The 22,841-nt window shown below is 39.7% G+C and overlaps 2 protein-coding genes across 4 annotated transcripts; one reads left to right on the forward strand and one right to left on the reverse strand.

The window, feature by feature from the left end:
• Positions 1–5,799: 5,799 nt before the first annotated feature.
• Positions 5,800–12,824, reverse strand: si:ch211-212k18.5 (sal-like protein 2). Its single transcript, XM_062993254.1, has 3 exons — positions 12,746–12,824; positions 7,119–10,402; positions 5,800–7,001 (listed from the first exon to the last, which is right to left on the reverse strand). Exons 1-3 carry the CDS (start codon positions 12,822–12,824, stop codon positions 6,774–6,776), a joined length of 3,591 nt encoding a protein of 1,196 aa, XP_062849324.1. The 3' UTR covers positions 5,800–6,773.
• Positions 12,825–13,245: 421 nt separating this feature from the next.
• Positions 13,246–22,619, forward strand: LOC134311611 (E3 ubiquitin-protein ligase CCNB1IP1). 3 transcript variants are annotated; one of them, XM_062993255.1, is made up of 5 exons: positions 13,246–13,396; positions 20,684–20,982; positions 21,296–21,442; positions 21,586–21,751; positions 22,322–22,619. In XM_062993255.1, exons 1-5 carry the CDS (start codon positions 13,390–13,392, stop codon positions 22,480–22,482), a joined length of 780 nt encoding a protein of 259 aa, XP_062849325.1. In that variant the 5' UTR covers positions 13,246–13,389; the 3' UTR covers positions 22,483–22,619. The 3 variants fall into 3 exon arrangements, with proteins under 3 accessions (XP_062849325.1, XP_062849326.1, XP_062849327.1); XM_062993256.1 differs by lacking the exon at positions 13,246–13,396 and adding an exon at positions 20,147–20,200; XM_062993257.1 differs by lacking the exon at positions 13,246–13,396 and adding an exon at positions 20,155–20,205.
• Positions 22,620–22,841: the final 222 nt, after the last annotated feature.

Raw genomic sequence — 22,841 nt, forward strand, 5'->3', positions numbered from 1 at the left:
GGACAACACTGACAAAATGACACTTTGACACAATGAAAAGTAGTCTGTGTGCAGCTTATATAACAGTGTAAATTTATTCTTCCCTCAAAATAACTCAATATACAGCCATTAATGTCTAAACAACCGGCAACAAAAGTGAGTACACCCCTTAGTGAAAGTTCCTGAAGTGTCAATATTTTGTGTGGCCACCATTATTTCCCAGAACTGCCTTAACTCTCCTGGGCATGGAGTTTACCAGAGCTTCACAGGTTGCCACTGGAATGCTTTTCCACTCCTCCATGACGACATCACAGAGCTGGCGGATATTCGAGACTTTGCGCTCCTCCACCTTCCGCTTGAGGATGCCCCAAAGATGTTCTATTGGGTTTAGGTCTGGAGACATGCTTGGCCAGTCCATCACCTTTACCCTCAGCCTCTTCAATAAAGCAGTGGTCGTCTTAGAGGTGTGTTTGGGGTCATTATCATGCTGGAACACTGCCCTGCGACCCAGTTTCCGGAGGGAGGGGATCATGCTCTGCTTCAGTATTTCACAGTACATATTGGAGTTCATGTGTCCCTCAATGAAATGTAACTCCCCAACACCTGCTGCACTCATGCAGCCCCAGACCATGGCATTCCCACCACCATGCTTGACTGTAGGCATGACACACTTATCTTTGTACTCCTCACCTGATTGCCGCCACACATGCTTGAGACCATCTGAACCAAACAAATTAATCTTGGTCTCATCAGACTATAGGACATGGTTCCAGTAATCCATGTCCTTTGTTGACATGTCTTCAGCAAACTGCTTGCAGGCTTTCTTGTGTAGAGACTTCAGAAGAGGCTTCCTTCTGGGGTGACAGCCATGCAGACCAATTTGATGTAGTGTGCGGCGTATGGTCTGAGCACTGACAGACTGACCCCCCACCTTTTCAATCTCTGCAGCAATGCTGACAGCACTCCTGCGCCTATCTTTCAAAGACAGCAGTTGGATGTGACGCTGAGCACGTGCACTCAGCTTCTTTGGACGACCAACGCGAGGTCTGTTCTGAGTGGACCCTGCTCTTTTAAAACGCTGGATGATCTTGGCCACTGTGCTGAAGCTCAGTTTCAGGGTGTTGGCAATCTTCTTGTAGCCTTGGCCATCTTCATGTAGCGCAACAATTCGTCTTTTAAGATCCTCAGAGAGTTCTTTGCCATGAGGTGCCATGTTGGAACTTTCAGTGACCAGTATGAGAGAGTGTGAGAGCTGTACTACTAAATTGAACACACCTGCTCCCTATGCACACCTGAGACCTAGTAACACTAACGAGTCACATGACATTTTGGAGGGAAAATGACAAGCAGTGCTCAATTTGGACATTTAGGGGTGTAGTCTCTTAGGGGTGTACTCACTTTTGTTGCCGGTGGTTTAGACATTAATGGCTGTATATTGAGTTATTTTGAGGGAAGAATAAATTTACACTGTTATATAAGCTGCACACAGACTACTTTTCATTGTGTCAAAGTGTCATTTTGTCAGTGTTGTCCCATGAAAAGATATACTTAAATATCTGCAGAAATGTGAGGGGTGTACTCACTTTTGTGATACACTGTATGTGTTATAATATTACTACATCATGAGTTTGCATGTTCTCCCCGTGTCTGCGTGGGTTTACTCCGGGGGCTCCGGTTTCCTCCCACAGTCCAAAAACATGCAAGTGAGGTGAATTGGACGCACTAAATTGTCCATGACTGTGTTTGATAAAGCCTTGTGAACTAATGAACCTTGTGTGAAGATAAAGCAACGTTTCCTGTCAATAATGTAACCGAAAGTGTAAAACATGACGTTAAAATCCTAATAAACAAACAAACAAACTACATCATGAAAAAAGTAAGGCAATCAAAAACTTAAACTTTATTCTGAAATAAAACAAGAAACTTGCATAAAAGTGATGTAACAAGATCATTTGAAGTCCTGTCATAGCATGAAAAAATGGTTGCTGTTAAAGCATTTCAATATATTCATAAAGCATTTTAATATTAAAACATAGCTAATGAAGCCATCATAACAACTTGTAAGGCACCAGAACAGTGTGGAAGTGTGGAATTTGTGTCATAACGTGAAAAAATTGCTGCAGTAAATCTAAATTCATTCAGCAGTGAAAACCATTTGAAGTCACATTTTATCTTTTGTTGTTAACCTTGAGGTTCTTGCTGTACATGGCTTTGGTTCTGCGATTATGATTTTGACATCAGACTTAAGGTAGTAAATTTCATCAGGTGGATTTGGCCACACAAAGAAATTTCTGTTTCAATTTTGCTTTAAAAAATAATTTTAAAACATTAAAAAGTCAGTATAACAATGTCATTGTCAATTTAGTGCAACAGCGAAATTATGTTGTACTGAATGACAGAAATTTTACTTTAGCACATTTTACAGTTATCCCAGTGGTTAGCCAAAGCTAACATTGACCTTAACTCAAAGACATTTCTACACATATTCACATTTAAATGTTAATAACCTTGTTTGTTTACAAGAGTAACCGTAATATTACGTTTTCTGTGTTGTACTGAATGACACTTAGTTTTGTTCTTTAATGTACTATGTCAGTAAAAAGACATTTTTATCAAATAATGTTAAATGCATTGACCTTTGTGTGTGTGCTGAAGGGTCCCCAGGAGTCTTCTTTTGTTGTTATAATTGGTCACATGACTGCAGTAGCTTGATTGCATATTAAAATAAGGCTTTTTATTAACGTTGTACTGAATGACAACTGAAGATTGGGAAAATGGGGACTGAAAGTGTCCTGAATATTATTAATATTAAAAAACACATCTGATTGAATATTATTTAATATGTCACACATGACATTTGTACAATTATGCCAAAGCAGTAAATTTTAAGTTTTACTTAAGATTAATTAGTTTTTTCTTAATGTTTTATTACATAAAGAGATAGGGGGACCGTTGCACTGAATGACATTTTGGGGGTTTCAAGGGTTATTTTTTCAAAAATCATACATTTTCTGTACAAATTACTTTAAGTTTCAGTAAACATGTACAAATGGAGTAGATTGAAGGTATATCCACTTATATTAAAATAATTGTATATTATTTATCAAGTGGGGACACTAAAAAGTTATGTCTCATCTTTGACCCATACGGGTGAAAGACGAATAGGGTGTTCCAAGTACCAAAAAAATAAAATGGTTAAATTGTATAATTTTTTCATTTAATATTGTGCACAAATGTGTCACCTATGTAAATATGTATTTTTTTTTCTCAGCATTTTGCTTATTTGATAGTTTTAGTGTTGTTGACACACAACAAGGGCACAAAAATGTCATGTTTGTGTGTCAGCCCTGTGATGGACTGGCGTCCTGTCCATGGTGTATCTGTGTGCCTTGCGGTCATTGAAAGCTGAGATAGGCTCCAGCACCCCCAGAGACCCTAATTATGATAAGAGGCTTAGAAAGTGACTAAGTAAGTGTATAACGTTGAAAATAGGACTGTGGTACACTTCAACAGCAAAAATAGTTTTCTCAAACTCAAAGGAACATTGGCTCCATCTGGTGTCCATTTACTGGTTTCCATTTTACCTTCAGTTCAGTGGTTAAGGTACTGTACTAGTAAACAGAAGGTTGACGGTTCAAACCCCGCCACCACCAAGTTGCCACCGTTGGGTCCCTGAGCAAGACCCTTAACCCTCAATTGCTCATCATGTTCAGCTCATCGTGTAAGTTGCTTTGGATAAAAGCGTCTGCTAAATGTAAATTTCACATTTTCCAGATGCTTTTATCCAAAGCCACTTACACGATGAGCAATTGAGAGTTAAGGGCCTTGCTCAAGGACCCAACAGTGGCAACTTGGTGGTGGCGGGGCTTGAACCAGCAACCTTCTGTTTACTAGCCCAGTACCTTAACCACTGAGCTATCACTGGCCCCTTTCACGGAAGGCCTGACCCATTGAAAAGTTTTGAATATTGAAAATATTTTATTTTATTTTACTTTCAAGCATTTACGTTGTAAAAAAACAAAAACATTATGCTACAGTAACAACAATAAAAATGTACAGGAAACAAGGGTCGGTTGGTTTCTGCGTTGGTTGGTTTCCTTCTTATCTCCCAAAAGCATACTTAAGGTGGACCCACCACAATCCTGAATAAATCATGTACTGAACACAAATAAATTAGTGCACTTTTTATGTAGCTGGTATTAAATTAATTTAAATTTATCTGTTTATATCTATTGGGCATGTCATGTATCTGTCAAGTGTGTTTTCTACATTTTACCTAATGAATCAGACCCACCACAACCCTGATAAAGTGCTGGTAAAGCAGACAATGAATACATGATTGAATATCTATAGGGCAGCACAAGGGTGCAGCAGGTGGTATGGGTGCCACACCAAGGTTCTGGAGGCCAGAGAAGAGTCCTTATTGTGCCATGTTTCACCTGTGTTTGCAATGGGTTTCCTCCAGACACTCTTACCAGCTCTTGAGGCATGAAAAAGGTGGGTTGGCTACTTTTAATTGCTTAAAGATTTGAGTAAATGAATGTCAGAGTGCCCTGCAATGGATTGTTGCCCTTTCCAGGATGTATTCCTGTTTTGAGCATGTAATTGTGTCATCAGACTCTCCCTGATCAAGACAAAGCGATTATTGTTAAATAAAGGTAAATAAAGGTCACAGTTCCCATGGTGAATTAAATCTGTTACTGTAAATTGACATTATTACTGTTGTTGGTGAAAGTTAGGGCCAGATTTGTTAGAACACTGCCCCTATTTACTGTAAGCCTTAACAGACTTAATCTTTTTTTTTTTTTTTTTAAATAATAAAGGTTTGGGTGGCTATAAATAGATCCACATAGGACATGGGTGACACCAAGGTTGATTAAACAGTTTACTGTAATCACGGTTAACATTAAGCAGATAAATATCAGACACAGACTGCAAATGTACATAGTGCACCTGATATATTTAATACCTCATCAATTTATTGCGTCACCTTACAGCTTTAATTAAGAACTATGCAATTTCTTGTATGTTTGATTGAGACGTGTCTCATGTGGCTTCTAAAACTGTGGACAAACTTCTAACACATGCCTTTTTTTGGCCTCTTTGTACCTCTCAACCTCAACATTCCTCTCCTTGGTTACCAGTTGTCATGGTTTCAAGGGTTCTGCAAAAAGCAGGATTAGGAGGCATTTTGGGGACAGCTGGCTGGGTTGGTCCCCACTGTCCAACCACCCCCCCCTCCCAGCCTGTTCGGAGAAGATTGGGGGGGGGGGAGTGAGGTGGGTCATTGTGTAGGGATTAGGGCTTCCTGTGTGACAGACCTATTACATAGGGAGGAGGATGGAAGGATGGAAAGAGGCTGAAATGGTGAGAATGAAAGAGAAAATGAAAGAGAGAGCATATGAAAGCAAGTATGATACAGCGAGAGGGTGTTGGAGAGGAGGGAGTGGGTGGGGGGGGGACTACAGCTGCACACTCAATCACAGTGAACAAGTTCGCACACACAAACACACACACACAATCATGAACACAGAATACACACATACACCCATCAACATGCACACCACAGATCTGGTGATCTAAGCCATATGAAAGGAAACAGACTCTGAAAGGAGAGCATAAAAGTAGACAAAAGATCTCAGAGGCAGACATACAGAGGATTGAGGCTGGGAAAACACAAGAACACGGTCAAATAAAACAGACAGTAGAATGACTGTTATGGTCATCATTATTCTGTCTGTTTAATTTCTGTCAATTAACCATCCTCAATTCAGTTACAATTTAGGGAACATTAATCAGTTACACAAAACATGTACGATTGATGGCAATGCTTGAAAAGTTTGAATTCAACTTCATACAAACATAAAATATCCCACTCAGGTATTTGTCTGAATGACATTACTTTCATTCGGCTTTTATTCCTACAAAATAGAAACAACAGTTTATGAACACACCATTAAAAGCTAACATGGCTGAACAGGCTTTAGTGCAATGCACTAACAAAGGACAAAACTCTTCTTGAGTAACTCAAAAAGGGCAGTAAATGATCAGGTAAAACATACAAACAAATCAAAGGTAAACTGACCAGTTAATAAAATCAGAATGCTTGCAGATACAGCATATGTAATGTTTTTAAAATTTATAAGCATTGTATGGAATTTTTTGCCATAATTTTACTCATGTTCTCATAATTAACCAAGCCTTGGTAGAACTTCATTATCATTTCGGTAAATTATTGTGTATACATGCACCTATATTAATTGTAACACTAGTGAAATTTGAGAGTAACATGTACTTTAAAAATTATTCTATTCATCAAATAATCACAGACATGATGAGATCCTGGAAAAGAGAGGCTATCAGACCTAATTCAATATATTCCAATTTGACTATAGAAAGTGTAGATCAAGTAGTAGTAGTAGTAGATCAAGTTTTATGCAAAAATACATAAAATATCAGCCCAGATTTGGTATGATGTGCTATGAAAAGCAATCAAATTTTAAGTAAAATATTTTGTCTTCAATTTGTTGCCTTTGAACTAATGCTAGAAAACATCAAATTGTCCAGCAGAATTTAGATCAGACAAATACTACCAAATTGTGATCAACAACCTTTATACTGATATCCGATATGGACTTACTTTTGAGTGCATCAACACTGCCCTTAAACAAAGGCACTAAAATAGTAGGTTAACAGACTATTATTCTACAGTGTCACAGATTTGTGCTACATCTAACACAAAAATAGAAAAAACATCTGATTAAAAATTGGAAAACAAACATTTCTATTCCATCTTAGGCCCTGTTCTCAGGCTCCTCACCATCTGTCAGTGTAGTCTCTGTTGAAGACAGTTTTTCAGAACTCTTTTCCATATCATTTTTAACGCCATCTTGCAGGTTCCCACCTGGTTGACAAGGATTTGCTTCTATAGAGTCTTTATTATTTCCCTCTAAAGACTGTGTAGCAACAACTGAAGCATTCATCCCGCTGCTCATCCCTCCACTGTGAGTCTTCATGTGCCCCTGTAGTCAGATCACACACAAACAGTTTATTTCTCAGGGAAAATATGTGCAATATACTATAAATAATGATTATTTTCTATTTCTCATAACATTTTCTACAACAAACCAATAATTTACCTTTAGTCCGCTACGGCTAGTGTACTCCTTGCCACACTGTGTACAGCTGTAGGGTTTTTCAGAACGAGGGGGATGTGGAGGAATTACTGGGATATCTGGTTTGCTCTTCACAATCTCCTTTTCATCTTCAACCCAACTTTCATTGTTCATCTCTGTGAGTTTGTTAACCCCTTCATCCCTATTAGACTTCTGAGCATCCACAGGTTTCATGTTCCCACCCTCCTCTTCTTCTACAATAGATGCATTAGATTCACTTTTTGCAACTGAAAGGAAATCTTCTTTGCTTTGTTTAGGCTCCAGACCAGTTCCATTCGGAGGGGTAGATTTCTGTGAAGCTTTAAGTTCTGGTTTAAGCTGTTGAGATGGGCTAGAGGGTGGTGTGAGTGCAGGTGACAGATCAAGAGCTGCTGACTGTAGGTTGGATTTTGGGTCACTGATCACTGTATGGTGAGATGGTCCAAAGAAATCTCTGCTGTTAGGCAAAATGTCCTGAGAACTGGACCTGGTACAGAGGGACAATGGAGTGTTCTCATCACTTTCCCTAGTGCTATTTACAATATCATTCATCTGAAACTTGTGCTGAGATTTGAAAGCAGTGAGGGCATAAGCACCAACAACACTGTGGCGACCATCACTATTAGGGTCATCTTCTAATGAGGAAGAGTTAGCGGACATGATATCCTTGGTGGATGGGCTTGTGTGGTCTTGCTTGCTAAGAACTTGCTCCTTATCAGGTGTGTCACATGCATTTTTGTCTGTCTCCATTGGTTGGTCTGTACCTGGTGATGTGCTAACTTCTGAAGCAATGCTTGACTGAAGTGTTCCAGCAATAGAGGAAGTTACATTGGTACTCATGTTAAGAGGAAGAGACTGGATGGCCTTTGGCAGAGTAACACTATCGATTTGATCAACTTCTTCCCCCGGGACCAGATCTTCATTCCCCTCTGGAGGCAACTGACCCCCTAGATGCATCCGAATGTGATGTTGTAGCACCACAGCATTGGTAAATTTACGCTGGCAGAGTGGACAGGAATTCTGTGTGCGTGTGTTCGGTGGGCGCGCTCTGTGCGTGGCAAGATGAGCCCTTAGACTTCCTTTAGTGGAGAAGGAGCGGCCACAAAGCTTGCAGGGGAAGGGACGCTCACCTAAATGTGTAGCCTGGTGGAGACGCAGTGCCCTGGGACAACTAAGGACACGCAGGCACACTCCACACTGGTTTGGGACCAGTGAAGGCAAAGAAGGAATTGATCCAGAGATGATATTGGTGCTAATTTCACTGCTGGGATTAGGATTTAAACCTAATGCTGTCATTATCTCTCTTCTGTATTCAGAGATAGAATTTGTGCTTGAGGTGGTAGAAACATCACTGGGCTGGGTGCTTCCATCTTCGGTCAAGGTTTTTGTTGGAGGCTGCTTCTCTAGCTTCTGTGCCAGCCTCTGAAGCTTAGAGGTATCAGAGGTACCGGTTGATGCAGATGGAGAGGAGGAGGATGGAGAAGAGGTCTGGTGTTTGAGGTAGGGGGAAAAAGGGAAGGTGAGCTGGGGATGAGGTGATGAAAGATGGGGAGGCCGAAGGAGGGTCAAGCCAGCATGGTGGGGAGAAGGACCAGTGGGAAATAGTATTTTTGGAAGGTGAGCTAGCTGGGAATATGGAGAAGTGGGATGTAGGGCAGAATGTGGAGGGGTGTTTTCATCAAATCTCTGCTGCTTTGAACTCTTGAGTTGGCTTGTTATTGCAGAGGAAGATGAAGAGGTGGTAGATGCAGAAGATAAAATACTAGGTGAACCAGAGGTCACTGCTGAAGCATGATTGAGCTGTAGCAGGGAATGGGCAGTGGACAACAGAGCTAGATCTACAGAGGGAGGGAGTGGCAGTGAGGAAGCAGACATATGAGATGATGATCCAGATAAAAAACCAAGTGCCAACCCATCAGGCACACCCACAGCGCCTTTAACCGCAAAAGGCTCATCTTCATCTGCACGACGTTTTCTGCGTCTCTGTCCTATTCCAGAACCAGGTCCTGATTGGCATTGCTCTGAAAGAGCAGGCGGGAGTAGGGAAAGTGACAGCTCCGGGTTCTGTTCACGGTGGCGCAGAAAGTGAGCCTTGAGGTTCCCGCGTGTAGTGAAGCGACTAAGACAAACAGGACACTGGTATGGCCTTTCACCTGTGTGGGATCTCAGGTGAATTTGTAAGGAGGAGTCACTGCTCAGAACTTTTCCACAAAATCGACAGACATGCTGCTGACGCCCCATGGAAGATGACCCACTTGAAGATCCCACACCAGAGCTGACTGACAGCTGCTCCTGGGTGCCTGTAGTAAGCAGAGGAGGTGTGGGAAAACTAATAGTATTGGCATGACTTAAAGAGGTGTTAGAGGATTTCTCATGGAGGTAACGGGGAAAACCCAATGACAGAGAAAGAGGGTGCATAGAGGCTCCAGATGACACCAGCGAGGAGGAGGAAGAGGAGGGTGTGGATGATGCAGACGAATATGTGTCTCTAGGTACATTAGTATGAGATATGTTGGATTTTGAACCAACAGACTGTGGAATTAGTGTTGTGATAGAGGAGGGTATAGGAGGTCCTATTGATTGAGAAGGACCTGATGTGGATAGAGGTGGAGACAGAGGTCCCGAGGCTCTCTGTTGGTTTTCCAGAGAAGCTGTATCCTGGTTGCTGACTACTCCACCCAAACGCAGCACCTGTCTACATATTTCCTCAGTCATCTGCATCTGGTGTATCTGCCTTTGTTGCAAGACCCTAAGTTCTTCTAAGAGCACAGCTAGGGTAGAAGGCACTTGTACTTCCTCTGGTGGACTGGAAGGGGCTTGTTGGACAGAACCAGGGCTTCTTGGGTGTGGAATGGAATTAAGAGATGATGATGATGATGAGGTTGTTGAAGTAGTGGTTGTGGCTGAGATACCCATCTGAGGAGAGGATATGGTGGAATGGGGTTGATGTACAGGGATGTGGGCAGAATTCTGTTGGACGGGAGAGGGAGATTGAGTCTGGGAAGACAGGGATGGATGTGGAAAATCCGGGGAGAGGGAAGAATGGGTATTTGGAAGAGACGTGTTGTAGGGGACTATATGGTTGGGCCAGTGGGGAGGAGATGAGCTCTCACTGGGAAGGGAAGGGGCATGCAGGCCACCAGGTGATGGTCTTGGGGCCAAGGGTGGCTGACAGTCTTGGAGGGGAGCAGGGGAAGGAGAGGATGAAGAGGATGAGGTAGGTTCTGAAGCCAGAGAGTTTGAAGGCGACTTCACTGAAAACTGATCATCTGTAAAACAATAATACAGAGGAACATGAATTAGAATCAAACACAGAGTAACAATTGCTTAGTAGCTGGATTTGATTTGAAAATGTTTGTGTCATTACTAAAGGATTACAAAAACAATCAGCAATGAACAATCACTCACAATCTTTCTTCACTTCTGCCACAGGCCACTGACCACCTTGCTGCTATGGCAACACATTTTTAAGGACAATAGGTATCACCACAAAAACCCATAACCCCTCTTAACCTAGTCCTCTTTCCATCAGATCTGTCTTTCATCTCTCCATTCATCCTTCCCTCGGACACCAGGTCACAGGTCAGGCTATACTATAGTTTTTTGGGCACTGTCTCTGTTTTCTGATTGGTCAGATAATTTGACCTTTTGAGCTGAGGGGTCAAATTCTTTCAAAATCTTCAGGAGAAAGAAAGAAAATAAAGAAGGGGGTTGGGGAATTGGTAAGCTGAGTGACATACCATCCCACTCTTCAGTGCATACTGACATTCTGAACAACTGTACAAAATGTCATGTCACAAAACCTGTAGAAATCGTAATCAGCTAATTAATCTTATAAATAATAAACACAATCAGACCCCCGTCTGCAAAATATGGGTAAGTGCACTAAGTTGGAAAACCACATTTGAATAGTCCTGTATTTCTGATAAATTCTTTACCCATTTTTATGGAACCCCCAACTAAGTAAGGGTAGATGTGAATAGATTTAGGAGATTGAAGTGGAGGGGGAGCACCAAGAGAGTAGAAGAGGGGAGCACAAGGGAACACGAGGGAAAGAATAAGGGAGAGTAGAAAAGAATAGAATGAGGAGAGATTAATCTTTACCCAAACACCCCCTTTTACCCCTCCCCATAGCCTGCACCTTATTCACTGTGAATAGTCGAGTTCTCTGAAAGAATAAAAGACCCCCAGCAGTCAAGCTGAGTATGCTGGAAGTCTCGGAACTACTGAAAAGATAACACAGTTATGGCCCTTGAATGATGCATGCCAATGTAATGACCATTGTAAAACAATGAACCAAGACCAACCTTTTCGTATTTAGATTTTTTTACCAACATTCTCCAGTGTCTTATTTCCAAAGCAAATATTTGTGAATTGCTTGACCACAAGATGGTCAGCACATTCTAAGCAAAAAACTAAACTAGCTATTAAATAAAAAAATAAATAAACTGACCACACTCACTGCTTACTGTGGAACCACACTACATGTAACTTGCTTTAACTTAGACTGCAGGTTTTTTGTATTAAATAAATGAATTTTGATGTTGGTCCAAGAGTAGCCCAGATGTAAGTTCTGGCTATATTATGCCTAAAATACGGTTACATCAAGGCTGGTTTGTAATTAGGTAGTGTCAGGATGACAAGGATAGGTTCATTAGTGTCACTCCATCACAGTAGGTGGAGAAGAATGACATGTTATTAAGTATTTACATCACATTTACTATGAAATCTTTAGACTAAACAACTTCAGGCCCTAAACAATTTAGACAAACGCATAATATTTTAAACTATTATCAAATCAATATAATTGCCACATTTCTGAAAATAAGATTACTGAAGAGACAATGCATGGACATTGTTGTTTTCCTTTAGTGATTCCTAATTTTAGAATTGCTTTAAAAAGTATGCATGGTTAAATATAAAAACAGACCTAAACCTATTCAATAACGACTACCATTAAAAAACTGATATATTCATTAGATTATAATTTGGAAATGTGTAAGTCACAACACAAAAATTAAGCAACTATTAAGCAACCACAGTTCAAAAGCAGCCTCCACAAAGGAAAACCTGAATCTGGCAACCACGTGTGGAACGTTACAAAGGATTTAAAGTGTTATTAAATTTAAATGATTTTTATTTGCCTATAAATGGTAGAACACGTACATATACTGTAAAAACACCACCTTTTAAAAATGTGTTTAGACTTAAAAAAAAACTAAACTTTTAAATTGCAAGCTTTTTTATTTTTCTTTAGTAACCTTGTTCAGGGTTCCAGGGGGTGCGGAGCCTTCTCGAAAACACTAGGCTTTAAACAGGAGGCCAGTCCATCGCATGGCAACAGTCGATTACGACCACTTACTCACACCTAGGAACAATTTAAGGCAGCCAATCCACTCACTGACAAGTTATGAGGGTTGCCAAACTTTTCATAACCAGTGATAGGAGGCGATGTTTGAATCTACTGTAAAAGCTGCATGGCATCCATATGATCTGACGCGCCGCTGTGTCGCCCATTTTCTCGTGCTGAATACGTGTATTTTGTTACTTAATGCATTATCGCTTTGGATCACTGCGCATTAATAAAAAAAAGCGAATAAATAATGTCTCACCTTGACAGGATGGCAGGAGCGCGCCTCCCGGATCCGCGTTCACTAGCTGCTGCGGTCGCTTCTGCTTACGGCGCGACATGATTCACGGTCAGGGCGCGCGCACTGACGGGGGCATCCGCCGGGGTGCTGGAGTCTGTTCAAGCTTTAGCACTGTTGTGGGTTCGCCAAAAACAACGGCTTCCTTACAAATGAGTTCACCTTAAAAAGCACTCGACATCAATTTACAGATACGCTATCGATGCGCTACTGTAGGCCTGATCAGAGCTAATAGAAGCGTTGATGGTGGATCGGGAATCGTGACTCCCGCTGCTGAGCGATTTGGCGAGTGCGCATGGTGCTGTTATTTCCTCAACAAGTCTCCTCTTTCTCAAACTTCCCTGCTGTTTATGAACCCCCCACTTCTAAACCCACACACAGGCACACACACACACACACAGGCACGCACACACACACACACAATCTCTCCTTGTTCTGTATTGACATTTGCATTTCAATGGCGTGCAACACCGTGTCTTTATCTGTCGATCTCTCGCATTTCTCAAACCATTAAAGCAATTAAAAGCAAGTTTGTAAAATCTTCATACACAGCGGCACAGGAACCAAAAGGGACACGTTATTTTCATTATATATATATTCGTTAGTAAATGCAAGGTAAGGTGTATGTACCGATATATTGTATATATTTATAACTATAATGATATCTATCTATCTATCTATCTATCTATCTATCTATCTATCTATCTATCTATCTATCTATCTGTCTGTCTGTCAATCTATCTGTCTGTCTATTTATCTATCTGTCTATCTATCTATCTATCTGTCTGTCTGTCTGTCAATATATCTATCTATCTATCTATCTATCTATCTATCTGTCTGTCTGTCTGTCAATCTATCTATCTATCTGTCTGTCTGTCAATCTATCTATCTATCTGTCTGTCTATATATCTGTCTGTCTATCTGTCTGTCTGTCTATATATCTATCTGTGTCTGTCTATATATCTGTGTGTCTATCTATCTGTCTGTCTGTCTGTCTATCTATCTATCTATCTATCTATCTATCTATCTATCTATCTATCTATCTATCTATCTATCTATCTATCTATCTATCTATCTATCTATCTATCTATCTATCTATCTATCTATTTGTAGGTTAAGGTGCCCTATAATTGTCAGGTGACCTGTCGAGGATGTAATAATTTATTCATTTACTCCCATCAATTTAGTACGATTGGAAACAAGGCAAAGAAGGAAACAGGGATGACAAGGCACCAATTGCTGTACAATACACCCACAGCTAGCTATCTATCTATCTATCTATCTATCTATCTATCTATCTATCTATCTATCTATCTATCTATCTATCTATCTATCTGTCTGTCTGTCTGTCTGTCTGTCTATATATATCTGTCTGTCTATCTATCTGTCTGTCTGTCTATCTATCTGTCTGTGTCTATATATCTATCTATCTGTGTCTGTCTATATATCTGTGTGTCTGTCTATCTGTCTGTCTGTCTGTCTATCTATCTATCTATCTATCTATCTATCTATCTATCTATCTATCTATCTATCTATCTATCTATCTATCTATCTATCTATCTATCTATCTATCTATCTATCTATCTATCTATCTATCTATCTATCTATCTATCTATCTATCTATAGGTTAAGGTGCCCTATAATTGTCAGGTGACCTGTCGAGGATGTAGTAATTTATTCATTTACTCCCATCAACAATTAATTTAGTACGACTGAAAACAAGGCAAAGAAGGAAACAGGGACGACAAGGCACCAATTGCTGTACAATACACCCACAGCTATCTATCTATCTATCTATCTATCTATCTATCTATCTATCTATCTATCTATCTATCTATCTATCTATCTATCTATCTATCTATCTGTCTGTCTATATATTATCTGTCTATCTATCTGTCTGTCTGTCTGTCTGTCTGTCTATCTATCTATCTATCTATCTATCTATCTGTCTGTCTATATATTATCTGTCTATCTATCTGTCTGTCTGTCTGTCTGTCTGTCTATCTATCTATCTATCTATCTATCTATCTGTCTGTCTATATATTATCTGTCTATCTATCTGTCTGTCTGTCTGTCTGTCTGTCTATCTATCTATCTATCTATCTATCTATCTATCTATCTATCTATCTATCTATCTATCTATCTATCTATCTATCTATCTATCTATCTATCTATCTATCTATCTATCTATCTATCTATCTATCTATCTATCTATCTATCTATCTATCTATCTATCTATCTATCTATCTATTGGTTAAGGTGCCCTATAATTGTCAGGTGACCTGTCGAGGATGTAATAATTTATTCATTTACTCCCATCAACAATTAATTTAGTACGACTGAAAACAAGGCAAAGAAGGAAACAGGGACGACAAGGCACCAATTGCTGTACAATACACCCACAGCTATTCATTTACTTATTAACACCTAGGGGCAATCTGAAGCATACAGACCACCAACAGACAGTGATCCGGAAGTAGACTCAGTCCAGGTGCAGCACCCACACTAACCGGCTGCTCCATCAGTCTGCCCAAAGGGGTGGCATGGTGGCTTAGTGGGTAGCACTGTCACCTCACAGCAAGAAGATCCTGGATTCGATCCCCAGGTGGGACAGTCTGGGTCCTTTCTGTGTGGAGTTTGCATGTTTTCCCTGTAACTGCGTGGGTTTCCTCTAGGAGCTCTGGTTTCCTCACACAGTCCATACAAGACATACAAGTGAGGTGAATTGGAGATACAAAATTGTCCATGACATGTGACCCTTGTGAACTGATGAATCTTGTGTAACGAGTAACTACGATTTCTGTCATGAATGTAACAAAAGTGTCTAAACAACATGACGTAAAAAATCCTAATAAATAAATAAATGAATAGTCTGCCCAAATGTCGATATTGTTGTGACATTGCCCTGTCTGGGGGTGTATTTCTGCCTTGCAGCCAGTGTGTTGCACATAACACAGTTATGGCTCTTGAATGATGCATGCCAATGTAATGTCATTGTTACACATAACTATCTTTAAAACAACCATGCCTCATGCAGCAATAAGGAACCATTCAACTTTTCCTTCCTCACCTGGCTGATTGATAGCCATAGCTACAATTTGTAAGAGCTTGAGATCTCGGTGGTGATTGGCTAGCGCATTAGACCACTGGACCACCTGAGCGCCCACACCATACATTTTTATTAGAAGACAGATTTGGACTGCAGGCAGGCCAGTCAAACGCACTGTGTCTTTTATGTCACACAGTTGTATTGCATGCAGAATGAGGCCTGGCATAGATTTGCTGAAACAACCATGGAAAAGAGGCAGCATATGTGTCAATGTTTACTTCACAAAAATGCAGGTCACCCATGTCGTTGGCACTGATGTACCCTTATACTATGACAAATGTACTTTTCATTGACTACAGTATGGATCTCTTGCGTTTTGGCATGAAGAATTCGAGGTCCATTTCTCTTAAAAATAAGTTGAAATGTGTCTTTTGGTCCATCGGAGATCAGGCCCAAAGTACTCAGGCTGCATTTTTGAATGCAGTGTTGCATGACATGCCAAACAAAGACTTATTATTTTGGTATACCTCAAAAAAGACTTGGTTAAATAATAAGGAAGATCCCATGTAAACATTGTGGTGCAGTGAAAAGGTCACTAGCTGTTTCAGTATTCTAAATATATGGGTTCAATGTCTATCTTTGAACCTGTGTGGAGTTTGGTATGTTCTCTGTCCATATTAATTTCCTCTCTTATTTGCATTCAAAAATGCAAATAAGATGCCCTTATAAGAAACAAGTCCAAGTGTGGCAAAAGTAAAATAGATTACAGTTGTGCAAATGGAGATACTGTTAATGATTAACTGATAAATGATCTATACTGGAGGTCATTGTCACGATGTGTGCTTTTTGTATCCAGTTTTATTATTATTTTTCAAAATGACAATTATATATCATATATGCAGCAACTAATGAAAATAATAGGATTGTATGTTTGATGGTGACATTTTTCAAAACAGAACATCGTTAACAGATATTCCTATCATTGAAAAATGTCTGTTCATAAATTCTGACATAAAGTACAATAACAATAGCATTATATGAATTAGGGAACATAGTTTGGTTTATTATTATTTATTTATTTCAATAGGGGTTTGTTAAGCTGTGCAGTGTGCCCCAAAATGTGCACTAAAAGAAGGCCTTTTTTGTCATATATACATATACACGTGTACAGTACAATGAAATTGTACTTTTTTCCACATATCCCAGCTTGTTTGCAAGCTGGGGTCAGAGTGCAGGGTCAGCCATTGAACAGCTTCCCTGGAGCAGACACAGTTAAGGGCCTTGCTCAAGGGCCCAACAGTGGCTGCATAGCAGAGCTTGGATTTGAACCGACAATCGTCCTACTGATAGCCCAAAGCTCTACCCGCTAGGCTACCACTGTCCCACTACCATTGCTGATTCACAGACATTTTTCCTGCTTACAGGAAAAAATGTCCAGTGTCCAAGTTGCAAATGTTAAGTCCCATCCCTCACCGGTCACACTGACTGGCTCAGTTAACCATGTAAAGTTGTTATGATTTAGTACCAGGATCCTGGGTTCAAACCTCACCTTTGGTCATGTGACCAGTGTCCATATGGATTTTCTTTAGTGATTACAGTTTCTTCTCCCCTCCAAAAGTATACAAAATTGGATAGACTCTTGGTCATAGATAAGTGAATAGGTGACTTTGTACCCATTTTCATACATTTCTAAAACACATACCAACAGCAGCTTTAATCAACTATGAAAAGATTCACAGGTGTGGTAGTGGTTGTGTAAAAAGTCACATGGTGCGTGAAAAAGTAAAAACCTTTTGCTAAAATGTTTGAATGTACTTTTATAACTAAAAGAAGTTATAGATCAAACTCCTGTGCCATACTCAGTGTGTCGGTGTGTCCACATATGTGGAGCTCTATTTAAAAGCCAGTGAATAGAAGGGAATTTCCAACAAAGGCGACCTGGACACAGTTGAGTGAGCATCTTTCTTTCTGCTCCCCAGGATCCATTGCTGCCTTACACAATGCCTTCCTTTCACCCTGCCTGTATTCCCATACACCACGTGGAGGAGGGATGAAGGGAAAAGCCATTTTTAATTAGATGCAGCACACACATCCATCCTAACTAATTTGTACATACAACACTGACCAGCTTTAACAGCTCTGTGAGTTTATCAAGACCTTTACACAATTGCATGGGGTGAGCCAGATTTCTGTGTTTAAAATGGCACAATACGTATTCCCACCTCCCCAAACGACAAAGCATATTATAGGTACTCTGTCTCCTTGAAATTAAATCATCTTATTTTTAAACAAAAGTGCCCCATCTTTTACTTTCTCAAAAGTTTAGCAAGTGCAATTTTATATATGTGCTCTTTGTAGGGTTACAGTACAGCAATGCAGTTTGTCAGTACCATAAGACCACTGCTAACCAGATATTAAAGTAGTGGACTATTATAATTACAAAATTACCAATAACATTAAATGTATTGTGCTAATAATATAAAAACATCAGGTGTGACAATGTTGCTGAGATTTGAAATCTTGAATCTTGAAGTTTTGAGACAAGGATTAATTGGGCGGCACGGTGGCTCAGTGGGTTGCACTGTCGCCTCACAGCAAGAAAGTCCTGGGTTTGATTCCCATCTGGGTCCTTTCTGTGTGGAGTTTGCATGTTCTCCCCGTGTTTGCATGGGATTTCTCCGGGTGCTCCGGTTTCCTCCCACAGTCCAAAAACATGCAAGTGAGGTAAATTGGAGATACAAAATTGTCCATGACTGTGTTTGACATTAAATTTGTGAACTGATGAATCTTGTGTAACTAATAACTACCGTTTCTGTCATGAATGTAACCAAAGTGTAAAACATGATGTTAAAATCCTAATAAATAATAATGTCCTCAATGATGTTTTCTACCTAACATTAGCTCTTTAGATAACTTTGTGTATCTCAGACCTAATAATAAATAAATAACAAGGATTAAGTCCTTAAGACCATGTGAAGCTACACTACCTGCTATGCCACCACACCTGATAATGATCCACCACCCAAATAGCATGTAGCTGGCAGTGCTTCTTTGGTATCCTTTATCAATAATGTATGGGGAAGACAGGAAATTACAAATCAACAATAGATTGGCTACAGTCAGTAACTGTAAACTCACCCATGATGTGGATACCTGAGGATAGCTTATGCAGAACAGAAATAACTTGCCAGGCTTCACAAAGACAGTAGCTGAAGAAAAAGATCTGATTTGTTAATGTTGTGGAGCAACAACACAACCTGCTGCCCTACTGTGCCAACCTAAATAGGACATTCTTTTGTAAAGAAAATGTCTGTTTGTGATTCCAGAACTGACTCATTTATGTTCGTTTAGTGGTTTTATGCATTGTAAAAATAGTTTTGTTGCCTTAAATACATCAATAAAACGACACTGTTCATAGTTTGTGTTCAAACATTGAACATCTTGAAACAAACAAGTGTACACCATCTTAATCTGCTTTTTGTTAACCCTTATTTGCCTCAGCATTTAAATTCTATTTATCACTGATCCTCATCATGGTCAAGGCGGTTCAGGAAACAATCCATGGGGAAGACAGGCACCCTGGGCAGGGTTCCAATCCATCAAAGGGCAATAACCACCCACAATCCATTTCCATATTTACACTATATAGGTGGTGAGAGAAACCAGAATAGTTGGTGAAAACCCATGCAAACGAGGACAGAACATGCCACACTCCTTACAGTGAGCAGATGCCAAGTTTGAGCCCATGTCACCCCGGTCCCTTGTTAAATGGTTAGCATCTCAACATAGTATGGTTGTGTGAGGTAAAACTTTTTACTCCTGTAGTTCACCTTGCAAAATACCCTAAATACTTTTAAATAAGACATTAGGTGGAAAGGTAACTACACAGAGTGTGTTGGAACGCGGAGTAGTTAACTACTGTCCTTCTTAACGAGTGAATCGTTTAAAACTAACACTAACTCATATAATCTCTGTAACATTAGAGCTGGTTTATGGTTTCCATCACTGGCCGTTTGTTATCAATGACTCACATAAATTGATTCAATTAACTTACAAGCATCGACTCTTTCAGCTTCCAAACGGTATTTTTCGTATTTTTTTAAACTAAGCCAAAGCAGCCTATAGTGTAACAAATGTGACAAATATGTTTAGTGTGACAAATATGCAACTACACCAGGACAACATAAGAGGTGGAGGCAAATTTATTTTCTATATTCGTGTTGATGCACAAACGCGGGATTCGTTTTTAATAAGAATGGCTCTTCACTGCGAGTCGGTTTGCATTGTTCACTTAAAAAGAACCGACTCAAAGATTCGACTCACTTGCGAACGACACATCCCTACTTGCTAGCCAATTATCTGTGTGGAAGGTCAAGTAATAATATATTTTTTTAAATCGATCTATTTTTACTAACTTAAGTGTATTACTTATTCAGATTAATAAATATATAAAATACAGCATGGATAATAATGATATGTTAATATATCTTGTTCACTTTTAGCTTAATTAGTCGTATAGAGTACGTTAGAAAACGAACTCGTTAGCAACAGTTTTGTACATACAGTGTAACATTAAGCTGTTCTGCTTTATCGACTTTTTAAATAACTAAAATAAAATGTATCACTTTTTACAATGAGAGTAGACACATTTAGAAATGTATTAGTTTCATTTAGCAGGCTGAAATCAAAATTCACTCAATGTTTATGTTCAGCTGTATAGAATACAGAATTAACTGAACTTATGCTAGTGCTCTCTGTGAGACACTCCAACTAGCTTAAATGCTAATCTTGGTTAAACTTAAATCCACCTGTTCCTTGTCTTCATCGTTATTTTGTGTTTCCTTCTGTTTTAGCTATGTCCGTGTGTGACTGCGGTCTGTTCTGTAATTTTCCCAAGTGTCGGGCCAAGTTAAGCGGTTTTGCCTGGGTGACGGCCTGCTCTCATATCTTCTGTGATCGTCATGGATCGGGAGAGTTCAGTCGCACCCCAGCTATCTGCCCTGCCTGTTCCTCTGCACTGTCCGGTAAACTTGACATAGTGCGTACTGAGCTCTCTCCATCAGAACAGTACAAAGCTATGGTTCTAGTAGGACTGAGACCTGATACAGTGCTGGATATCAGCCACAGAGCACTGGCCTTCTGGACATACCAGGTTTGATCTCGGTTATAATTCGATTTAAAACATGCATTGGTGGCAGTAACACAATATCATGCAAATGTGATCATTACTAAATATAAAACTACAGCAAAACAATCTCATAAACGGTAAATGGTATTGCAGCAGGTAGAGTAGGTGTTTAACTTTGGCTTGAACCCCACCTTGGTCACTGAGAGGAGTTTGGCATGTTTTTTGCCATGTAGGTCTGGGTTACACCTAAAACTAACAATTATGCTGCCGCTCGGGTGGCACATAGTTCTCCCAAGCCACTTTTTTAACCAAAACTCTGGGGACTGTTTTGCTTTAGATAAACCAAGAAAGGCTGCTAATGGAGTTCAGTTTGTCTCGGGCAGAAGTACAAGTCAGTCAGATGGAGAAGGTGATGGCTCAGCAGATCCAAACTAAAGAGTTTGAATTGAATGCCATGAGAGAGGAGATTGCATCACTGAATAAGGTTGTATAATAATTTATTATACAACCTATTATATTATACCGAATAAGTTGTATAATAATAATTTTTTTAAACAAGATTCAGACTTGATTGCTTTACTTATTAAGTTGTCTAGTTTCTCCTGATCCCCCTTTCTTTATATTCAGAGGTTGGAGGATTATAAGCGGAAGTATAGTGAAGTTTCAGAGCTTCTGATTAAGAAAAACAGACAGTATCAGAAACTGCAGGGATTGTTTGAGGCGCTGAGGCTACGTACTGTGGAGGCTGGTGACAATGATGTACTGCACCATGCCACCCATATGTTTCCCCCTGGTGAGTTTAGAGATAAAGGAAAGAATAAAACTCTATAAAATCTGACCTTTTAACAGAGGATTTGACACGACAATTTCACAAATATGCTTATGGTTTAAGTGGGACCAAAACTACCAAACCTTTGAATACATGTATGTATTCTCTAAACTTTTCTTTTATTGTTTAGAATGTTCACTAGTGGTCTGAGTTTTGAGTCCCCACTATATATTTAGAGAAAAAATAAATAACAGCTAAGTACTGCCCAGGGGTAAATCTGTTATACTTTGGAGATGTGTTGCAGCCAATATTTCAAGGCACTGGAAATATTGTATGGTTAACTGGAAAAAATGGGGTAGATAAATTCCACTATATATCTAGTACATTAATTATCAAATGCATCCATTACTAGGTGAGTTTGGTCATAGTCCTGAAGACAAAACTGTTTTGGTTAACAAACCACAATTATTTTTAATGGGTGAACAATACTATTTAAAACCAAATGCTTTCTCTTTTGTGAAAGTAATGTGCAGTAGACAGCGAGTATATGTAAAGGTAAATTAATAACATAAGCCTTGGACTTGCTCTTTTCAGGCCTGGTTAGACAACGCTCTCCCCATGGCAGTCCACCTTTCTTGGCTTTGGGTCAAGAGGGGGACAAACTCTTCCATTCTCTAGAACCAGAGAGTTTCAAGACCTTTTTCCAATTTAGCTCTCCAAGAGAGAAAAGCCATTCATTTGTGAAGAAAAACTGACCACTGCATTTTCTACATGTAGAGTTTCTTCATTATAAGTTATATTTACTTGATTTTGTCAAAGTTTAAGTATTGAATTTATCTTGGTGTTCTTTGTAAAGTTGACCTTTAAAATGAATAAAGCTGTTTCCAAGGTGTAGGCTGTTGTTCTGACACTTATACACATGTTTAAAGGGTTTGGCATGTTCTCCCCATATCCAAATAGATTTCCTCTGGTTGCTTTCGTCTACTCCTGCCTCCTATATACATGCAGAGAGTGGATTGGCTACTCTTAAAGAATAAGTAAATGGATGTGTGTACATGATGCCCTGCAATTAATTGGCACCCTGTTCTTGGGGCATTCCAGCATTGCAGATAGT

Source organism: Trichomycterus rosablanca, chromosome 4 (assembly GCF_030014385.1).
Source record: "Trichomycterus rosablanca isolate fTriRos1 chromosome 4, fTriRos1.hap1, whole genome shotgun sequence".
Taxonomy (NCBI): domain Eukaryota; kingdom Metazoa; phylum Chordata; class Actinopteri; order Siluriformes; family Trichomycteridae; genus Trichomycterus; species Trichomycterus rosablanca.

Coding starts and splice junctions, on each gene's coding strand:
- si:ch211-212k18.5 (XM_062993254.1), bottom strand. CDS start 12,824: ATGTCGCGCCGTAAGCAGAAGCGACCGCAGCAGCTAGTGAACGCGGAT. Junction 10,403..12,745: donor GCTCCTGCCATCCTGTCAAG/GTGAGACATTAT, acceptor ATTGTTTTACAG/ATGATCAGTTTTCAGTGAAG. Junction 7,002..7,118: donor CTAGCCGTAGCGGACTAAAG/GTAAATTATTGG, acceptor ATCTGACTACAG/GGGCACATGAAGACTCACAG.
- LOC134311611 (XM_062993255.1), top strand. Junction 20,983..21,295: donor TGGCCTTCTGGACATACCAG/GTTTGATCTCGG, acceptor GTTTTGCTTTAG/ATAAACCAAGAAAGGCTGCT. Junction 21,443..21,585: donor AGATTGCATCACTGAATAAG/GTTGTATAATAA, acceptor CTTTATATTCAG/AGGTTGGAGGATTATAAGCG.